The sequence below is a fragment of the Macaca fascicularis genome, chromosome 9 (genome assembly GCF_037993035.2).
Source record: "Macaca fascicularis isolate 582-1 chromosome 9, T2T-MFA8v1.1".
In the NCBI taxonomy this organism is placed as follows: Eukaryota; Metazoa; Chordata; class Mammalia; order Primates; family Cercopithecidae; genus Macaca; species Macaca fascicularis.
Genome location: NC_088383.1, coordinates 94,241,167 through 94,264,402, shown reverse-complemented (window position 1 = coordinate 94,264,402; position 23,236 = coordinate 94,241,167). Strand labels below are relative to the sequence as shown.

At 37.3% G+C, this 23,236-nt stretch overlaps 2 protein-coding genes and 1 long non-coding RNA gene across 5 annotated transcripts in view; 2 read left to right on the top strand and 1 right to left on the bottom strand.

Moving 5' to 3' along the window:
• Positions 1–5,202, top strand: part of PRKG1 (protein kinase cGMP-dependent 1) — a 1,337,040-nt gene extending 1,331,838 nt beyond the window's left edge. For 2 of the 3 annotated variants that reach the window (XM_005565848.4, XM_005565847.4), the window contains exon 18: positions 647–5,202. In XM_005565848.4, the coding sequence (XP_005565905.1) occupies positions 647–745 (99 nt within the window). In that variant the 3' untranslated portion in view covers positions 746–5,202. The remainder of the gene's footprint in view (positions 1–646) is intronic. The other variant, XM_015456924.4, reaches the window with a different exon arrangement.
• Positions 3,699–22,838, bottom strand: LOC135965144 (uncharacterized). Its single transcript, XR_010578012.1, has 6 exons — positions 22,725–22,838; positions 22,492–22,579; positions 18,462–18,602; positions 8,113–8,252; positions 7,368–7,691; positions 3,699–4,764 (listed from the first exon to the last, which is right to left on the bottom strand). It is a non-coding gene; the product is annotated as an uncharacterized lncRNA (long non-coding RNA).
• Positions 8,910–10,036, top strand: LOC102123097 (ADP-ribosylation factor-like protein 4A). The gene has a single exon (XM_005565849.4). It carries the CDS (start codon positions 9,104–9,106, stop codon positions 9,704–9,706), a length of 603 nt encoding a protein of 200 aa, XP_005565906.3. The 5' UTR covers positions 8,910–9,103; the 3' UTR covers positions 9,707–10,036.
• Positions 22,839–23,236: the final 398 nt, after the last annotated feature.

The following is a 23,236-nucleotide window of genomic DNA, read 5'->3' as shown; positions in this document are numbered from 1 at the left end:
AAAGAGTCTTTACATGATCAGTTTTTTGGTTTTTGTTTTTTGGGGGGTTTTTTTTGAGATGGAGTCTTACTCTGTCACCCAGGCTGGAGTGCAGTGGCGCGATCTCAGCTCAGTGCAACCCCCGCCTCCCAGGTTCAAGCAATTCTCCTGCCTCAGCCTCCTGAGTAGTTGGGATTACAGGCACTCACCACAATGCCCAGCTAATTTTGGTATTTTTAGTAGACAGAGTTTCACCATGTTGGTCAGGCTGGTCTTGAATTCCTGACCTCAAGTGATCCTCCCACCTCGGCCTACCAAGTGTTGGGATTACAGGCGTGAGTCACCACGCTGGGCCTATATGATTACTCTTAGACTTCTGTGGCATCTTTGTTTCCATAGCTCTAGCCAAAATTTATTATATAGAAAGATTTTTTGTGATTATTTGTTTTAATCAGACAATTTATTACTCACAAGGGTATAAACTCTCTGAGGATAAGAACCATGTCTATTTGTACCCATCAGTGTGACCCTCAATACCTGCTACATAGTAGATACTCAACAAAATAGTCACTAATAGGGGATAAATACAGAATGCACTTAAAAATTCCAGCTTGGAATTCCACTAAAAAAAAAAATCCACTAAAACAAAACTGTCCATTTTATACAGGTTGCATCACCCACAGATACAAGCAATTTTGACAGTTTTCCTGAGGACAACGATGAACCACCACCTGATGACAACTCAGGATGGGACATAGACTTCTAATGTATTTCTCTTACCTGCTTCTGCCTTGCTGAAGACAGCTTTTTCTGAGACACAGCTGCCAGCAAACCTGAGGGAAAGAGAGAAGATTAGTGCTCGGGGTCACCATGATGCCTTTGATCGATGCTGCTCCAGTAACTACAGTGGCATTAGAACTTATTGCTTAGATGACAATAGTGCTCTTTACATGTTTTCTGTTTGAACCTAAAATAGCAGTTGACATGGTGGTCCTGAAGCAAAGCCTTTCATCAGTAAAGAGATGTTTTCTATTGTGGCAATGACCTTGCTTTGCTCTGATTATAATTTGAAAGACTGTAGGAAACACTTCAATCTAGTATAGGAGTCTGTACCTTGCTAGAATATTCAAGAAGATGAAAGAATAATATATTGGGTACAATAGATTACTATGGTACAGAAACTGGGCTATTCCCTTTCTTCAAGTGAAGGCTGTGGGATCTATTACTGCAGGCCGGTGTATATACCATACAAAAGAGGACCACACATCTGTTGGTCACAGAGTTCATGTCACACCAGTGCTAGAAGTTTCATGATTTTATTTCCCAGCAGTGCTGATGACAAGACTGAATGTTACCTTTTCTTTCTGACAGATTTTAAAAAATGATATGATAAAAGCACAACTGCTATAGATTCTGCTGAGACCTCTCATAGTAGGTATATATACGTTTTCACAGAGGACTGAAAAATAATGCATGATATTTGTTTTTTTTTTTTTTTTGATAAATTGGCATGATAGAGTGGGGAAAAAAGCAATTCACAAAATCATTTCATATTTTTTTAAATATTGTGCTTAAAGATGGTCCTGGAAGTAAATGACTAGCAGCCAATTGGTTTTACCTAACCTACCCTCAAACTGAGGCTTAAAGTATTCCCTTTTATAAAAATAAACCCTTGGGGTGGGGTGGAATGGGGAGGGATTAAAATTCATCCAAAAAATAAATAAAAACTATATAGGTGCTATGTATATCTTTCATCTGTAAATGTCAGTGTCTGAACAGACAACACAAATTCAAATCATTGTATGTGTAGCCAGAAACTCAAGCATTTTCACTGAAGTTATTAAACCAAACTCCTGTCCGATTTCACTTATACAACATAGTCAGTCTAGAGTTGAGAGACAAAGGTGATCATAAACCTATTCGAACTAGCTTCTTGTCTTAGGCCTGAACCGAAAAACAGACAACAAACAAAAAACAGGAATGAAAAACAAAAATAAAAAAAAGTAGAAAAGACAAAGAAAGAAAGCCCAAAGTCAAAGTTAAGATTTACGGGTTTACGAGACCAGGAACATTACTTATTTGAGGTTAGAAAACAAAACAAGAACCTGGCCAGGTGTTGATTTCCTTTTTTGTGAATTAGCTGAGTCCGTAAACTTGTCTAAGTAAGAAAGCAGCACAGAGGAAAACAGGAACCTGATTTTTTTTAAAAAATAAATTTTAAATAGAACAGAATTCCTACAATTCTGCAATTTCATACTACCTAAAAAAGACTAGATTTGAAAATGTCAAGCTGATTTATTTTATTCACATGGAGAAAAGAATCCACAAATTAAACTGAGTCCTTCACTGGCAAGCCAGTTGACTATTATTAGCTGTCATAAGTAACTCAGCCATTTGGAAGAATTTCCTGGACAAAATTGCATTATACCTATGAAGAAAAATATAGAAGCTTTCAAGCTGTCATTCTGTTTTGGCACTGTGTGTGAATTTGTTATATTAAATTGAGGCTTGCTTTTTTTTTCAGTAGAGTTTTCTTTTTAATCAATCAAATGCCTATATTTCTGGAAGAAAAAGTCCAATTAGATCATTACACCTTAACTAAGAAGGCAGGTATTATAAATTTTGCTTGAATTGTTCTTACTCAGAACTACCTTAGAATATGATATCTTATGAAAATATAATATTCTCAAAATTTTGGAGGATAAAATGAAAAGGGAATAAACTTCAAGTAAAACTTTAATCCTAAAATATTATTGTTATTCTTGTGTTTCTGGGGTTTTCCCTCTCTTACAATTTCTCCAAATTGGTCTATTCCCCAAGATATCCACTGTTTTCCACAGATTTTAGAATATAAAATTAAACATATCAATTTAAAATCTAGCTATGAATGTTATTCCAAGAATTTTATATTTTTAATTGGCTTTTTAAAAATATATGATTCCAACATTATAGTGAATGTTCAGTAAATTTTGTTGAAAGATAATGTGGTTTAGGCATGCTAAAGATTTGCTAGAATATTAAGTTCACCTTGTTATTTGGAAAGAGAATCTGCTTCTGTAACTTTTTAAAAATCTGCAAAGTCCCAGAGATTAGCACTTACTATGGATTTTGGAACTATGGTTCAAGTCTAAGACAACCAATATGAATACGTTCAATGGAGAAGGAAGAAGTAGCATTCAGCACAATGTAACTGTAGATTGTTTCTTCCACTTGTTACTGCATCTTTGTTCATTTCACCCATAGCATTGCATTTGATGTCTGAAGCAATCATCACAAAATAAAGGTAAACTACATCTTCCGAGATGTACCAACAGAAAACATTCATCTAATTTTCAACACTGAATTTCTAGGATTTAAATCTTGTCTTAATGAAGACTCTAGGGCTAAAATTCATGGTCAGTTCCATAAAGTGCATCTCACTTTATTTCTGAATTTTTCACAACCCCTCTATTTTCTTACACTAAAGAACATCTGCATAAGTTAGAATAGTGCCAACTTGTTTGATTTGTTTTATGATTTTCTTGTTAATGTGTTGAGTATGGGAAATAAGGGCTTTCTGTGTGTCTTGACTCACAGGAAAACTGAAACTGCCAAGGGAAACAACTTTAAAATAGCTGAGATGGATTGAATACATTTGAAAAAATAATTTCTGGAAAAATGCTATACATGATTTTTATGTTTATATCTTCTTTCTTATTAATATATGAATCAGATCCATATGGCATTCAAAATAAATTTATTCTGATTATATTCTTTACAAGTCATAATTTTTACCTAAAGTTGTGGAATATGCATGTGAATTACACATGTGTAGTAATAAACTCAACTATTGAATTTTTCCTGTTTCATTTATAAATTACTGAACTGATGGTAAACAAATTTAATGAAGTCAGCTACCATATTGAAAATAAAGATATTAGAACTGATTTCATACAATAGAGGTGATCTGTGCATTATCCATAACAACTTTTCCTTTCACAATAGGACCACAGACAAATATTTATGTAAATAGATATTTTTGTGTGATATTTTGTGGTACATATAACTTTTTTTAGTGTTTCACAGCATTATTATTTCATTTTATTTGTATTGAATAATGTTTTTAGGTCCAAGTAGACTTGAATTAATGTCATAATTGTCAGTATTATTGAAAATTATGTCAACTGTACTGTTATTCATCTGTCCCATAGTTTAGAACATGACCTGGCTATCTGGCATTGTTGCAAGTGCCTTAAATTCATGGCATCCTATTAAAAAAACAAATTTGGTGTTATGCTGCATGACAAAGACAAACACACCTCAAAATGTTGTCCTTTCTTAGCTTGCTGCGTTTTACAGTTCTTTCTGCTAACAATTTATAAGCCTTTATTATATAATATTGATGAATTACAGAAATGATGAAGTTGTTCTCTTATTTCTGTTAAATGTACCAGAGCTGTGTATCTGTTAATGAGATACAGCGTCATTTCTGTGAAATGTATAAATGTATGTGCAGGTCAAATTAATATATGACATTCTATCAGTCTGTATACAGGTATTCCTGTTTTGCTAAGCTGTGCAGATTCTGTAAAAATAAATTAGTGCAGTCAAGTTCTAACATATCTCATTTTATAGACTCCATTGACAATGGTCCAACCCAAAAGAAAAATTGGAAATGACTGCTAACCACACCTCGTTATGATACCAATGATGAAAAAGTCACTTGGTGCACCTCTCAACAAAACAGGATGCTTTCTCCGAGTTCTTGTATATGCAAATCATTTATGAGGCAAGTTTTCAACAGACCTAGAAAGCAAAACATTAAAAGCGTGTTGTTAGCCCTCCTCTCTGCCCCTGCATCAACAGACAGAGCTCTGGGACCTTGGCAATGACTCAGAGGTTGGGGCTTTCTGAGTAAAGGGACATTTCTTTAAGCATCATCTATCAAATTTATTTCAATGTATGATGTTTTTACAACTGGTCAGTTCTTTTGTATTCTTACAGCTATGGTTATTTGATTGTCCTCTTACAATTTGTTCTACATGAAAGAGTTCTTTGTTAGTCAGAATGCAACAAACTGTCATCAAATGGTCATTGACCACTTGCACTCTTTTGATGTAGATTAAAAACTTTTTCATAAACTTAACCTGCTTTGATTTGCTCTGTATTTTACCTGCAGCTGTAATTGCTGAGTGCCTGTTGTATACTTTATAGAGTTGAAATAAAAAAATAATTACTTTTGAACTTAGTTGATGTTTAATTCCAGATAAGTTTCCAAGAATAGAATTGGTATATCATCCTAGATGAAATACCAGGTAGTACTGTTATAGAATGTCACTATAACAAAGTATGAAATACCTATAATCCAAGCATTCTTCATGAAATAATATATTATATTGTAATCTAATATAAAACTTATCCAACAAATTGGTTTTAAAGAATTCATAGGAATAATGTTGGGCCATCCAGTGTGAAAAGCAAAGTGAATACAGATATTTACACAAACTCAGAAATTAGCAGATTTCTGAGCATGACCACCACACAGTCCTTTTGGGCTATCCCTAGTCAAACTCTGTACTAGTTAAAACAATCAAAGGGATAATTCTTGTATATTACTACATCCTAGGAGGAAATGATTTCATATGAAGAGCAACTTCATGAGTCTTTGTCCAAGGATAGTTCACCTGATTCCTTGGCTTCACCATATGCACAAATAAGAAAAATCTGGGGAACAATATGATTACAATGAATTCAACTCCCTAAAGCCTGTTAAATATATTCTTTCTACATCCCTTTGTTCTTCTCTGCAGTAAATGATGCACACATTAAAACTGTCTGCAGCATGAAGATCCTCTCAATTACATTGTTTTTGTCTTTTTGATCTCACATTGCCAGTGACAGTGAGTTGAAAACCCTTGTTTGATGTAAACTAGAAATTCAGTCCAGGGAACTTTTTCAGATAAAGCCAATAAAACCACTTGAAAAAATACTATGTCACAATTGTACATCCAGTAATTCATTTCTTTTGCAAACAGAACTGTAATATAAGCTTTTAACATCCATCCTTTACGTTTTTTCATACCCTTAATCTAAGAATGTTCTTCTTGATCGTGAAAGTTTTTTTTATATTAATCGCACAGTTTTGGGAGGAGCATGCAGATCAACACAATCATTAGAAGGATGGGGAGGAGGAGGCGTCAGTGATGGTGATGATGTTGCATCTACATCACTCACATCTTGTGCATATTTCAATGGGAATAAATCAGTGTGCAAATTTTCAAGAATGACAATAGGAATCAATTCTAAATTTGAGATAAATGGGTTGATTGTGTGATCACCCAAATGATACCCAAGTGCAAATATTACAATGTTACACCTGCAGACCTACCCTGAGATTCTTAGTTATAGCCCTGTGTGTCAAGCTCATAATACAGGCCACCACATTAATGTTTCTTTTGTGTATGTGGGTGGTGTTTGAGACAGGGCCTCACTCTGTCACCCAGGCTGGAGTGCAATGGCACAATCTCAGCTAACTGCAGCCTTGACTTCCTGGGCTCAAGGGACTCTTCTGCCTTGGCCTACCAAGTATCTAGGACTACAGGTGCACATCACCATGCCCAGTTAATTTCACACTTTTTTAAATTGAGAGTCATATTGAGAGTTTTCCTCTGTGTCCCCAGACTTCTCCTTTCTAACTCAAAAAGTCCTATAAATTGATAAAACAGTAATATTTATCTCTGGCAGCTGATTTTTTATCCAAGGTAAGTCTATGGAGCAAAAGACAAATCTATCTATCTACGTGTCCACTAGCAAAGCCAAACAAGTTAAGCCTCAAATTTGTGCAAATAATAATAATAATTATTATTATTATTATAATTATACAAAGAAAAAGGAAAAGGAAAACAAGGCATCCCTAACAACCCAAAAATCTGGCCACAGATTTTACAAAAATTCATGGACAAGCTCTAGGCATAAGATCTAAGCCAGTGTTTTTCAAACATTGATGTCATAAGATGTATCTGGTAAATAATATAAAAACATAGGTTTCTAGGATAATCCAAAATTATTTTGAGGTATAACCCAGGATTCTGAATTTTTAACCAACCCCTTAGTGTATTTTGATGAGAATATACATCTCTGAGATAGAAGCAGGAGAAAAGGATCCATGGAGAAACATTTCAGGAATGATGGGGTAAATGAGGTAAACAGAAAAAAAAGTCTGTAAAGAATCATGGACATCCAAAGCCTATAAATGTTCTCAGAAATGTTAAATGGCATTTATATTCCACCCATAGAAGTGTCCTTTCAATTAACATATTAAAATGCCCTATTAATAATAAGCTGCTTTTCTGTTAAGGAATAGACCTATGTCTTGATTTGCAAAGCCAAAAATAAATATGTGTACCCACCTCTAGTATCTGGTACATCAGGACAGGATACTAGGAGTTAATTTGCAGGAGGACTCTTAGTCCTCTGAGGAGAAATGATACTGGTGACCTGAGCTTCTGGCTCAGCTGGATTTTGGCCACAGTTCATCAATGTCTGATTTCCCTCCCTGGGGGACTTTTCTGTGCCATGTAAGTCAGGTTGCGGTTTTTGACTTGCTTTGGCCATTGAAAAGTGAGCCTTGTCACTGCAAGCAGAAGCTTTAAGAGCCAGTTCTTGCTTCGTTACATTCTCCTTTCCCTGTGATGTTGTGATCAGCATTTCCTCAACAGTGGCTGCCCTGTCAGCTTCAGAAGCAGAGTAAGGACAGTGATGAGGAGGAGTGGAGCCCCTCACCAACTCCCAAAGGCTTTACAGTGGAATATATTGTTGTTTTGAACCACTAAGATTTCGGCTTTGTCTATTTCAATAGGATTTTGCCCATTCTGAATGATACAACTGTCACATACAAAAGAAAGATGAGGCCTGCCCTGGCATCTGCAAGGTGATTTACCACTGTAGAAAATAACAGGCAGAAAATAACAGAATAAATCTTTAGACCCTGAGTCACAGGCAGTAAAAACTGCAGTGAAGGCTTGAATTCACCCAAATGCCCAATCTTCTGACAGAAACTACCTCAAACCTGACATAGCAAAGATACATTTTAAGGAGTAATGGAAGGAAACATTTTAAGAGCCCAGACCATCTAAGATTGGGGCAATGATTTACCTGGGCAATTTGCATGAAGACTTTCAAATTCAGAAGAACTGGTACTAAAGCAAGAGAAGCAAAGAGGCCAGTAGAAATTATGTTAGACATGGAATCGGGGGATTTGTAATTCCTAGGAAGAACATGATTCTTCAAGATTCCTGGAGAGAGGTGAGAGTGGAAAGATTTTACTATAAAAGAAAGTTGGAATAGGAGCAAGATACCATCTTAACTATAATTCTAAATGTCTTCTGTGTAACCCTTTGCTAACTACGTGGGCCACAAATTACTACATATATTGAAGTGAATTACTTACGGCCTTGGTTTCCTGACCCATAGGAAGATTATTAGACTTATTTTTAATAATAAAACTCTATGCTTTTAAGTTCCTTCACTTACAACCTCCCTCCAGAGTTTGGCAAACTATGATACACCAGCCAAATTTGCCTTACAGTCTGTTTTTGTAAATAAAGTTTTATTGGAACAAACATATTGTCTAAAGTAGCTTTCATGTTACAACAGCACTTGAGTAGTAAGCTAGAGGCTGCATGGCAGGTAAAGCCTAAAATATTTACTATCTGGCCCTTTCCAGGAAAAGGTTGGCTTGCAATGAGCTGATGATTTTCAAGTTCACTTCTCCGTAGAGCTTCAGGACATTGAAGTAATGTCTCAGAGTCTACTGAGATGGGGAGAGGAGTACCTGGATTAAGAAAAGGGGACATGCAGGGAGTAGGTTCCACAGGCTCCAGATTTCCAATTCTGATTCAGTCAGAAAGGTTACAATATTATTTGTTTTACATATCAGTTTAACATATTCTGAGAGCTGCTTGGAGAGCTAAGCTGGAAAGACGTGGGGGTGCTTATCCCTGCGTGGAAACGCTTGCCAATGCTTGCTCATTTGGACCCAGACTCCGGATCGGGAGCAGTCTTATAGCTGAATCAGCTACCAAGAGAAGTTCTAAAGCAAGAAGAGAAAAGCACTTCAATTTGGGACATTTATTTGCACCTGGAAATGGGGAATGGGCTATCAGACCAGACTTCTATCCTGTCCAACCTGCCTTCATTTCAGTCCTTCCACATTGTTATTCTGGGTTTGGACTGTGCTGGAAAGACAACTGTCTTATACAGGCTGCAGTTCAATGAATTTGTAAATACCGTACCAACCAAAGGATTTAACACTGAGAAAATTAAGGTAACCTTGGGAAATTCTAAAACAGTCACGTTTCACTTCTGGGATGTAGGTGGTCAGGAGAAGTTAAGGCCACTGTGGAAGTCATATACCAGATGCACAGATGGCATTGTATTTGTTGTGGACTCTGTTGATGTCAAAAGGATGGAGGAAGCCAAAACTGAACTTCACAAAATAACTAGGATATCAGAAAATCAAGGAGTTCCTGTACTTACAGTTGCTAACAAACAAGACTTGAGGAACTCATTGTCTCTTTCAGAAATTGAGAAATTGTTAGCAATGGGTGAACTGAGCTCATCAACTCCTTGGCATTTGCAGCCTACCTGTGCAATCATAGGAGATGGCCTAAAGGAAGGACTTGAGAAACTACATGATATGATCATCAAAAGAAGAAAAATGTTGCGGCAACAGAAAAAGAAAAGATGAATCTCAATACCTATTATATCTGTGTGGAGTAGGTTTTCTCTGGTCTGATTTTGACAAATAGAAGAGTGTCTACAACCTGGTTTGCCTGTCTGCCCTCCTGGATGCTATTAAAGCTTTGTTTTGTTGAACAATCAGATGCCCAACTCTGTTGCCTTGTGGAAGATGAGTAAATGCAGTGCTTCTTAAAGTGGTCTCTTCTCCCTACCCCACAAATCTTTTGGTACTAGCATTTGGGGAAGCCAAGCAAGGACAGGAAATTGACCAGAACACAGTTGTGGAAATTTGGCCTGAAGTTAGTGAAATAAAACTTTCAAGAGTGAAAAAAAAAAACATATTCTAATGTTAAACCACCCATATGTATTTATGCATATATATGTGTACATATTGTATATATGTATACATGTACATATATGTATATACACACATATGTATACACATGTACACGTACACATATGTACACATGTGTACATATACATATGTATATGTGCATATATACACATGTACATGTGCATATATACACATATATGTACATGCATGTATATACACATATATGTGTGCACGTGTATATACACATGCATGTATGCACGTGTATATACACATGTGTGTATGCACATATACACGTATATGTATGCACATGTATATACACATGTATGTATGCACATGTATATGCACATATATGTGTGCACATGTATATATGCATATACACATGCATATATAGAAATATAATTTAATATGTATTTAATATTTCATTGGCATATTTGCCACTCTATGCAATACTATCAAACTGGCTCAATTAACATGGTTTATAAATATTATTTATATCTTATGGGGTACCCCCCCACCCTCCCTCCATCCTCTTAGCTTTTTGTTTTTAAAATTGTTTTGGCACATTAGAGTCCTTTTATTCTATATAAATATTAAAACCATATGGTCACATTTCATGAAAATACCTTTTAGGATTTTGATTAGAATTATTTTTAGTTCATAGATTAATGGGAGAAATGACAATCTTATAACTTTTTCCACTCGTGAGCATTATTTACAGTTTATAGAATGTCTTCAAAAGCATTTTCAATACAATTCATTTACATATTTGGTTGCTATTAAAATAACATCTTTTAAAATATTATACTCTTGAATATTTTAATTCTTTGTTGGCACAGAGAAATTTAACTGATTTTTTTTTTTTTTTCTTTTCTGAATGGAGTCTCACTCTATCGCCCAGACGGGAGTGCAGTAGTGCTATCTCGCCTCACTGCAACCTCCGTCTCCTGGGTTCAAGCCTCTCCTGCCTCAGCCTCCCGAGTAGCTGAGACTTACAGGTGTGCACAACCATGCCCTGCACATTTTTGTATTTTTAGTAGAGACAGGGTTTCACCATGTTGGCCAGGCTAGTCTTGAACTCCTGAGCTCAAGTGATCCATTCACCTCAGCCTCCCGAAGTGCTGGAATTGCAGGAGTGAGCTACTGTGCCCAGCCAATTTCTTGTATAGTGCTCTTATGTCCACCATCCTTGCTGAAATTTTACTGATTAATATCTATATCTATTTCTTAGGTTATTTCTAAAGATAATATTGTCATCTCTGAATAATAAAATGTTGTGTTTAACTCCTTATAGTTCCAATCAGTAATTTTTTTATCGAAGTAATGGACTGGCTAGGACTCCAAGTAAATGCATAATAATAAAATTACAGTCGGCCCCCTTGCTTCTTTTCTGATTTTAAATTTCCTCATTAGATGTTTGATACAGGTTTTATATGCATACACATGATCATATTAAGAGAGTTCTTACTTGGTCAATCTTTTTAAAAAATCAAAATTCTGTTTCAACATACATTAAGAAGGGCACGTTACTTTCTTCATCCTTTTATTGTGGTCGACTTGGCAGAAGATGTATAACACATCTAATGTTAAACCACCCATGATTCCCTGGCATGAATTCAACTTTGTCATTACATGCATTTCAAATATATTGGTGTTTTTGATTTGCCAATGTTATATTTTATTTATGTATGTATTTTAGAGACAGGGTCTCTCTGTCACGCAGGCTGGAGTGCACTGGCACAATCCTAGCTTACTGCAGCCTCAAACTCCTGGGCTCAAGTGATCCTCAAGGCCGCCTCAGCCTTTTGAGTAGCTGGGACTATAGACACACATCACACACAGCTAGTTTGTTTATTTTTTATAGAGATTGGGTCTTGCTATATTTTACAGTCTGGTCTCAAACTCCTGGCTTCAAGTGATCCTCCTACCTTGGCCACCAATATGATATTTTAGACTTTTCTATGTATGATCTCAAGACAGTAGCCTAAAATTCCCCTTTCCTGAATTATCCTCATCTGTTTGTGTATAAAGGTTATACTAACCTATTTAGTTAGGTTAGTCTTCTCATCCAGAAAACAGAAATATATGGATCTATACTCCACTTCATTACTAGGAACTGTAAATTTAAAAATTAAAGTAAACAATTTTTATTCATCAGATTTGTAAATTAAAGTTTAAAAGTAGCAAAATGTTGGTTAGAATGTAGAGTAATGTAAAATTTTCATATACTGCTGGTACAAATGGGAATTTTTACAAATTGGAAGAATCATTTTCCAATATTTAACAAACTTGAAAATGTCTGTATCCTATAACTGAACGCTTCTATTCATTGGTGTATTTCCTAGAAAAAAATTCATACACATTCACTAGGAGAGATATATACATATATCAGCATATCTTCAGAAGAATTTTGAAATAGTAAAAAATTTAGAAGTCAAACTATTCATCACGTGGATAACAGACCATTAAATCTGGTGTATTCAAACAATAGAATATTATATGAAAGCGAATATAGATGTGTTAGTTAAATTTAACACAGATAAATTTCAGAAACAATGCTAAATGAAAAAATTGCATAATACAGTGTGACAACATTTATATAATTTTTTAAGTGAGAAACTTTTATTTTGGGGGGAAATGGCAGATTCAGTTATTTGAATCAACTCTCTTACCAAATATTTAAAATGTTACTACAAACACCCTAGAAGAAACCCTAGGCAATACCATTCAGGACATAGGCATGGGCAAGGACTTCATGTCTAAAACACCAAAAGCAATGGCAACAAAACCCAAAATTGACAAATGGGATCTAATTAAACTAAAGAGCTTCTGCACAGCAAAAGAAACTACCATCAGAGTGAACAGGCAACCTACAGAATGGGAGAAAATTTTTGCAATCTACTCATCTGACAGAGGACTAATATCCAGAACCTACAAAGAACTCAAATTTACAAGAAAAAACAACCCCATCAAAAAGTGGGCAAAGTATATGAACAGACACTTCTCAAAAGAAGATATTTATGCAGCCAACAAGACACATGAAAAAATTCTCATCATCACTAGCCATCTGAGAAATGCAAATCAAAACCACAATGAGATACAATCTCACACCAGTTAGAATGGCAATCATTAACAAGTCAGGAAACAACAGGTGCTGGAGAGGATGTGGAGAAATAGGAACACTTTTACACTGTTGGTGGGACTGTAAACTGGTTCAACCATTGTGGAAGATTGTGTGGCAATTCCTCAAGGATCTAGAACTAGAAATACCATTTGAGCCAGCCAATCCATTACTGGGTATATACCCAAAGGATTATAAATCATGCTGCTATAAAGACACATGCACACATATGTTTATTGCTGCACTATTCACAATAGCAAAGACTTGGAACCAACCCAAATGTCCATCAATGATAGACTGAATTAAGAAAATGTGGCACATATACACCATGGAATACTATGCAGCCACAAAAAAGGATGAGTTCATGTCCTTTGTAGGGACATGGATGCAGCTGGAAACCATCATTCTCAGCAAACTATCGCAAGAACAGAAAACCAAACACCACATATTCTCACTCATATGTGGGAATTGAACAATGAGAACACTTGGACACAGGAAGGGGAACATACTGGGGCCTGTTGTAGAGTGGGAGGAGGGGGGAGGGATAGCATTAGGAGATTATACCTAATGTAAATGACAAGTTAATGGGTGCAGCACACCAACATGGCACATATATACATATGTAACAAACCTGCATGTTGTGCACATGTGCCCTAGAACTTAAAGTATAATTTAAAAAGTACTTAGTAAAAAAAATAAAAAGTAAAAATAAAATTCTACTACATATGTATCTATGTGGGTGTGTGTGTTTGTGTGTGTGTGTATATGTTACATCCCTCTCTCTCCCTTAAAAATCTCAAAAAGTTGGCAACATACTAAGAAAAAGCCAATTCAAAATCTAAGGGAAGGTGGGAACCATGAAAGTGGCCACTAAAACTTTATTTACTCTGAGAACATTTCTCGAGTCTGTTGAAGTTGAGCTTTGGTTTAATAGCCATCTGGGACAAGGGATAGATATAAAAGTCAATATTCAAGGACTACAATTTTTAAAAATTAAATGACATAAACTTACAATTAAAGTATATTAAAATAACAGTATATGTTACAAAAATTATACAAAATATATAAATACTCAAACTATATACTCAAAACTTATTACTACCCAAATATCATACTTCATCGTACTATTGCATATGCTTTTGAAATTATTTATGTCAGTTGTATCTGTGTGGGGCTTAGTGCAGTGTCTCATACCTATAATCCCAGTGTTTTGGGAGGCTGAGGCTGGAGGATCTCTTGAGGTCAGGAGTTCAAGGCCAGCCTAGGCAATATAGTGAGATTCTATCTCTATTTAGAAAATCATTTTTAATTATCTGGGCCTGGTGGCATGCATCTGTAGTTCTAGCTATGCTTGTAATCCCAGTGCTTTGTGAGGCTGGGGCAGTTGGATCACTTGAGTTCAGGGATTTGAGGTTGAAGTAAGCTATGACTGCACCACTACACTGCAGCTTGGGTGACAGAGCAAGACTGTCTCAAAAAAAAAAAAAATCATATCTATATGGTGAATGTACTGTATAATTGTGAGCACATCTTCCCATCTCCATTGTCAGTGGAGTCACAGTTTTCACTTGAAATTGTCTTTGATGATTAACTTTATATGTTAACTTGGGTATCAGTGATACCCACATTGCTGGTAAAACAGTATTCCTGGGTATGTCTCAAAGGGTGTTTCCAGAAAAGATTTGCACTTTAATTATTAGATTGAGTAAAGAAGGTCTGTCCTCTCCAATGTGAGCAGGCATCATCCAGTCCACTGGGGGCCTGAACAAAAAGGAGAAAGAAGGGAAAAATCTCTCTCTTCCTGATCAGGGACTCCATCTTCTCCCACCCTTGTACATCAGAGCTCTCGGACCTGAAGAGTTCTTAATAGATGGGTTTTTTTTGTTTGTTTTTTGTTTTTTGTTTTTGTTTTGTTTTATTTTGTTTTTAATTGAGATGGAGTTTGATTCTTGTTGCCCAGGCTGGAGTGCAATCGTGTTTTGTTTTATTTTGTTTTTAATTGAGATGGAGTTTGATTCTTGTTGCCCAGGCTGGAGTGCAATCGTGTGGTCTCGGCTCACTGCAACCTCCACCTCCCAGGTTTAAACAATTCTCCTGCCCCAGCCTCCTGAGTAGCTAGGATTACAGGCATGAGCCACCACACCCAACTAATTTTTTTGTATTTTTAGTAGAGATGGGGTTTCACCGTGTTGGCCAGGCTGATCTTGAACTCCTGACCTCAGGTGATCCACCCACCTCAGCCTCCCAAACTGCTGGGATTATAGGCGTTAGCCACCACACCTGGCCTGGAATTTTTTTTTTTTTTTTTAAGAGATTGGATCTCACTGTCTCACCCAGTCTGGAGTGCAGTGGTGCAAACATGGCTCACTGCAGCCTTCACCTCCTGGGCTCAAGTAATCCTCTCCCCTCAGCCTCCCAAGGTGCTGAGACTACAGGTGTGTGCCATCACATCTGGCTAATTTTTTATTTTTAGTAGAGATGAGGTCTCACTATGTTGCCTATACTGGTTTTGAACTCCTGGGCCTATGCGATCCTCCTGATTCAACCTCCCAAAGTGTGATTATCGGCATAAGCCATCATGCCTGGCCTCAGTAGATTTTTTTTTTAAGGAAAAGAAAAGCACCTTTAATTGACGAATATTTCCCTTTCAAAGCCTACAGAAACAGGAAAAAAATCTGTTTCTCCCCTACTCCTTACATACTTGTAAGAAAGTTCCACTTATTTATTTACTTACTTATTTTTCTAATCTCAGCTGTGAATTAAACCCTAGCAAAGTAATTTTTCAGACAAGTTTAGGACTTTGGCTGCAAATCAGGAACTCTAAATAGAAAGAAAACATGCATTTTAAACCTTTAGACTTCACAGGTCTAGCCAGAGTTCCCTTCTAAAATTCTTAGACAGTGTAAATGATACTAGTAAATGGTATTAGCAAGAAGGTGTAGGAGAATATGGCTCTAGTAAAAAGCTAATTCACTACTCTCTGCCTCAATGCTTCCTCAGCTTCTAAGTAAGCTTGTGGCTCTGCTGAATTCACAAAGCTGTTGGTATTTGCAAAATGTTTTTAATTTCTTTTTTAAACTTAGAGCTTACTTTAAAGAATATGATTCTTGTGGTAAACAGAATCAGCTGGATTGCAGTAATATTATGAGAAGATGGAGATACTGATGGAGAAAATAGCACAATCAGGAAATGTAGACAAGTATAATGAATATACTAATGACATTTTGAGAGGTTTTGGTTGAGGTCGATTTGCTTCTTAAAGTCATTATTATAAATATATTTTAGAATATAATCCTAAAATAACAGTACACAATTTTTTACTTAGCATCTAACTGATAGCTACAAATTGAGTACACAATTCATATTGAACTGAACGTTTAGAGATGGCATTTCTTACACATCTTCCGTGATCTTTTCTTCTTTAAAAGAAATATTTTTAAAAAATTGAACTTTTTTTTTCTGCCAGAACTCTTCAAAAAACAGATAGAAGAACCAAATTGGGTCTAGTTTAAAATATTGACTATCAATAAAATGCATGACTGCCATTAACATATATATTAACAGCTACATATACTATGTTAGGACTTGCACTTCCAATATGCTGTTTTATTAATTTTCCTGCTGCTCCTTTTCTCCGTGTACATCATGTTGACTCAAACGAAATGAAGCTATTAAATAGTACATTATAACTATTGCTTTGCATAAACCTATTGAATGTTTTTATCTTCCTTTTGAAAATGTAAACCTGAGATTATTAATATTTTTATTATCCAAACAAATTTAAAAAGAATATTCTGTTATATTTCCATTCTCCCTGAATAGTTCTATTGTCTGAACTTCCTTAACATTTGTTTGGCCTGGCGTTTCCCTATAACATTATATATTAACATAGTAATCTGGAGACTCAGACGTTTTTATCCAGCAATGCAATATAGGGCCTTTCAACTTCAACCAAACTAAAACATTTAACGAGAACCTAAGTCTCGCACCCCAGCTCCTTTTTTTTTTTTTTTTTTTTTTTAAGAATATGGTGGTGACAATACCAGACCTTACCATTTTAATTCTACCACGTGTAGATTTAATTTTTAACAAAACATTATGTAGAATATTAAGAAGGACAAAACATATTTGGCTTTAGAGAGTTTGCAGCATAGGCAGTTGTGAAAATATACAAGTAATTGGACATAGAAAATAAATATAGCTACAGGATTAATACATTCTTTTCTCTTCCCTACTAAGAATTTGTACGGAAATTCCACCAGGAGGCAGCAGAAGAGCGGGTTTCTCTCACCTCCCCGGCGGACGCCGGAGACACGGCGGAGCCTGATGTCCCTCAGAGCTTTAATCTTCCCCTCAGTCGCCTTTCCCCTCACCCGCCTCTAATTAAGTCAGAAAGGCCCTGTATTTATTTGCCCATGAACTGACACAGCAAACCAACAGCAGCCATTGTAGTGTGAATGGATTTGCGACCAGGCAAGGGGCTTCAGCCGGGATTACCCGCCCCGCAGCCGGATGAATGTGCTGAGCACAAAGTCTGCTCAAAGCCGAGCAAACGGACTATTTGTGAAAATGCCATCCTGGCTCAAGTCTGATTAAGACCGGGGGTCCCCAGGCCGTTTGATCTTCGCTCATCAAAGAGAGTCTTTAAACAAGCTTCATTTTACACTACTGTATGCTAGCGACGGGTTGTGACACCCAAGTGCAGCCACCGTGAGCAGCCAGCACTGGGAGCGCGTGAACAATGGAGATTCGCCGCGCCGCCTGGTGCAGGGCGCGGGCCCTGAGCGCTGGGAAACGCGCCCGCGCTGGAGGCAGGGCCTTTGCGGAAAGACTCAGGTTTGGGAGCCCATAGGTCTGCCCGAGAGGTATCCGGACGTGCCTCCTGCCAAGGACTCCTAGACTTCTCTGAAAATGATTTAATTTTTTTAACTTAAGGGTGATGAAGAATCCTTACAGGAGTTAATTATACATCCCTCCTCCTCTTCCCCGCCAAAAGTTAATAGTTCCATTTAATAGCCTACATCTTCCACTCTTTAGTATTTCTAAGACTGGGTGTCAAGACTCAAGTGTTTTTAAGGTCCTACTTTCTACTTTTCACCTTAAGGGGCTTTACAATTCACTAGTTGCAGAATTAGTGATAGCCGAAAACATCAGCTTTAAATAATACAACCAATTTTGTGATGGGAAAACAACCTCTATCTACACACACACACACACACACACACACACACACACACACACACACACATATTTTTTAGAAAGTCGCTTGGTTCAAGTAATTCACGTTATTTCCAGGCACTTAATACTTACATGCCAGTCTCTTCAAAATCGACATGCTTAGTATCGATGTCAATGATTATTACTTGATCTTCAGGCTGTATAAGAGAACAGACTCCTTGCAGGATGTTCTTATTTAACCTGAGCAAAAGAAAAAGCCTTCTCTTGGCAGCGCTGAAAGAAAAAGAAAAGAAAGAGAGAGAGGAAGAGAAAGAGACTTTTGTAGTGAAAAGGAACCTCTCCGTCTCCCCTTCATCCCATTTTATAAAGAAAAGCCAGCACCACACCAAGAGTTAAGCGGCTTTCCCATATTTAGGAGCCAGATTATGGCTGGCACCCTATACAGAGTACCATCCCCAGCCTTCTGACTCCTTGGCACGATGCCTTTCTTGGCCATACCCTGGGAGAAGAGCTGTCTTATAAAGGAGGTAATAATAGGAACTCAATGACGTGGAAGAAAACTGTTTTTCTCTAGATGCGGAGACTGTTTCATGGGATCCTACATCCTGCTTTCTGCAGACACTGGCCTATCCTTAGGGTTGGAGATGTTAAATCCTTTAGGGGACTCAAAGAGGACATTGCACTCCCTATATCCACCACCACAGACCTTTCTGAGTATCAGGACCTCAGAAAAGATGCAGGCAGATATCTATGTGGTTTAGGCACTATCTTCACTGTGTTTTAGTCAAATGTTTCTGGGTTCCGGGCTCTACTCTCAGATTAACTTTCAATGTCCTGCTCTAGTAAAACACATCTTCTGAGCTTGGTTAGAAAGCTACAACGGAGCCTGATTTATCTGGGCTGACCATCTCCACTGCTCAAATAAACATAATCACGGTCAAATCTTGCCTTCTGTTTGTACTGAGGAGTGCAGAAAATCCAGCTCTCAGGGGAGTCATAACATGGACCAGGTCTAAAAGTTCTTTTAACATCACGAAGAACATTAAGACTAAACTGTTTTAAAAGTCAATGAGAAAGTCGTATCACTTTTTTTTACGAAACATCAGGGATGAGGAATCCCTACTATATTCAAGATTGACACTAACAAAAATGTTGGCAACACACACCGTAAGGAATGATATTTATGCAGCGTTTTCCTAGCAAAGTAAAAGTGTATGGCAACAAATCTGCTTCTTTTGATTTAATCAAGAGAAAGAAGGAAAGAAGTAAGGTAGGAAAGGAGGGAGAGAGAAAAGAAAAGAGGAAAGGAGGGAATTAAAAATACAGCAGTAGACTGGGCGCGGTGGCTCATGCCTGTAATCCCAGCAGTTTGGGAGGCCAAGGTGGGAGGATCACTTGAGCCCAAGAGTTTGAGACCGGCTCTGCCTGGCAACATAGTGAAACCCTGTTTCTACAAAAAATTTAAAAATCAACCAGGTGTGGTGGCATGAAGCTGTAGTCCCAGCTACTGGGGGGTGAGGTGGGAGAACCACTTGAGCCTGAGAGGTCAAGGCTGCAGTTAGCCATGATTGCACCACTACACTCCAGCCTGAGCGACAGAATGAGACCCTGTCTCAAAAAATATATAAAAATATATTAATTTTTTTAAAAAAATCAACAGTCACAAATAACAGAGATGGAAAAATAGTCGGTGAATAGCATGGTGTGTTTTGGAGTGTATTTGTCTGTCTCCTTCATGGATGAAAAGGTTGAGAAATATTCTATGTGTGGCATCCAGCACTTAAAATATAAAGAAGACATGTATTATTATGCTGTTCCTGAGTTATGAGATTCAATTCCACACTGATAAGCATATTTCACCTATTTAAAAATATAATACAAAATATTAAACTTGTTACATTAATTATGATCATATTTATACCAGATTGAATAGGAGGCAGGGTTCCCTACAGGACTAAATAAACTCAGTTTAATAAACTAAATTCACCTACCCTGGCTCACACCTCCTCTGTCACCCAGCTGTAAGAGAGACTCACACAATCACCAGAACCTTCTCTCCTTCCTGAGACGTGTTGGTCACAGTTCCTGCACCTTTTTATTGCTTCTCCATGACCTGGTATCTGCCAAAATATAATTGATGGTGGAAAAATTTTTGCCCCCAGCCCCATATAAATATATTGTATTTCCCCAACTACTCACAGACTGAAAGCTTTCTGAGGACAAGAAGCCTGCCTTTCATATTGTGAGATATGCTCCCAATAATGGGTACATGCCGAATATTAACTGGCTGCTGATGGAACAGTGAGTTTTACTGTACCTCTTTATCTACCTTGCACTCTTGTTGCCAGTGAGCAAACCACATCCTGGAAAGGATTTTCAAATGGAGAAAAAGCACTGAAAAAGTAAATTTCCTCATTTGGAACAAAGGTATGATTTACTATGTACTTAGCCCTCTCTGAGGACCACCCATGTAATTTCTCCACTGAATAATTTGTAAGGTTACCTCTCCTCTGCCCACTAAATGATTTGAAGGTAGATTATATGAGAACTCATCTTTTATCACACAATATCATGTATAATGCTTAGCACAAAGTAGGAACTCAGGTATTGACCAAATCATTATTCATTTTAAACTCATGACAACTTCAGGAGCAACGTGAAAGATGAGGAAGAAGGTAGAAGCTAGCCCGCTCTTGAACTTCTATGCTTGGTTTAGCTCTCCTGACTCAGTACCACAGATTCTGTCCAGACTCAGTGAATATTGAAACATAATAGACATATGATTTGTTTTCAGAGATCAAGGTTGAATTTATGCAACAAGCCTCTTTGTTGTAACAGAGTTTTCCCTTTGTTGATTAAATTGTTCCACTTTCTTCTCTTTTGCCCCAGGCAATGGATTTTTTGTGTGTGAAACCAAGCTTTTAATGAACCAAGTTCATTAAATGTATTAATCATATACTATCTCTTCAGAAAAAAAGGCAAGAGATTGATCTTTAATGTGGCATAGATGTATTTCTAGATTCTAAATATTTAAACAGGGTAATAGCACTAAAAAGAAACATTTTCAACCTTCTGATTGGCAGGCGGATTTTTCTCCACATTTCAACGTCATTCAAACTTAATACAGCTTGCAGATTTCCTAGTACAGTGAAGGTGCTTAACGCATAAATTCCTGACAGGATAATTTCCTGGGCAGATGGAATTTGGGATGGGAGGAACACTAGTCTAACTAGGGTACCATTCAAGAATGATTTAGATGATGCTCTTAATATTACCTTTGAAACTGAAGGAACTAGAACACAGACCATGGTAAATTGTATTTTAATTACTCTTTACCCCACTAAACTTCAGGATTTTATTACTTTAAGATTGTCACTGGCTTTACTTGGTGGTGGCCCCAGTTCTGACTACAGTAGGTCAGTCAGCATGTGGAGTTATTATAGACAGCCTAAATCTATACAGCTTAGAGGAGCACAAAATAAATATATCTTACTCTTTATTAATTCAATAGTGATTATCCAATCATCTCTCCTTTTTCGAGACTCACAAAACTTTTGCCTATTTTCTGACACTTATAATATCAATCTGTTTCTAAAAGAATTGTGTACATTTTTATATTTATTACTATAATTTTATTGTTACTACATCTTTTATTATTACTGTAATTAGAATAAAGAGAACTTTATTCTTTAAAATGAGAACTGTGTCTCATAAATATTTGTATTCATTGTGCCCCTCCCCCACCACCCATCTCACCAAAAAATTTAAAAAATAAAAATAAGGCAACAACCCAGAGGGCAGCCCAATGCCAGAGCTCTAGGCTTCCAATAAGTTTTTGTTGAATTAAATAGATCATTTCCCATTTATAAGCATGACATCATTCTTATACACCAGCTTTACTTTATTATATCCATACACCAATTTTAATGACGTCAAATTCTCTAATTCACTTTCAGCTCTTCTTCTCCTCAAGGTAGTTTCTTATCTCCCTAGAAGGGGTATTGTGTGGTCCCGTGCAAGGTATGACTTGGGAGCAAACCCTGCGTTCGGAAACATTGCGATATGATATACTAATGAGGAAGTCAGGCGCTAAGCCCTAAGGGTTTCTATTGCCCCGCATTAGCCCACCACTGAGAAGGGAGAACGGGGAAAGGCGACTGACCCGGTACGTTGGACCCTGTCCGCTTTGGCCCCGGCCACTTTGATCTCAAGCGTCTGCCTAATCAAGTTCATCTACTGCCGCGATTGCCCTGATTCAAAGAACATTAAATGGTTTGATTATCGGACGGTCATTTCCCTCTTCCCTACAGCACTGATCTAATTTCTAAACCCCAGTCTCTCGCCTCCCTCTCTAAACTTCCCATCAAAAGAGAATTAGCTCTTCTTCCTTCTTACCCTCGTTTGATGTGCAAATTTCCTTCTCTTTGCACATTTTTCTCGCAGAGGCAGGGGGAGAGGGGGAGGAGGGCAACTGAACGACCTTAAACCAGGGATTTAACTCAGATCTGCAAACCGCGACTCTGAAGGGTTAATGAGCAACTTGCACCCGCCACCTGGCCCTCTCAGAGGCGTCTTGCTAGAGCCATTGAATTACAGATCGGTTTGTATTTAATACTGAATATGACTTGTGCGCACAGTCAGCGAGTATTGGCGTAAGGGAGAGGTGCAAAAAGTGCTTTTTTTCACCCCTCGGCTCTGAAAAGTATTTCAGATCTGGATAATTCAACCCTTACTGCCAGTCAAGGGCACCCAAGTTCCCAGAGTTCCTCCTGCCGCCTGCATTTATTAAAGTCGTCTGCTATAATGCTTGCTGCTAGCCGTCACCCCGAAGGTGAGCCGGGCCAGCCGAACGACCAAGCAAGGGAGGAGCGGGGTGAAGAGTGTCAAAGGCCCCCCTTCATGTACAC

Excerpts from the sequence above, each read along its gene's own strand:
- LOC102123097 (XM_005565849.4), top strand. The coding sequence starts at position 9,104 with ATGGGGAATGGGCTATCAGACCAGACTTCTATCCTGTCCAACCTGCCT.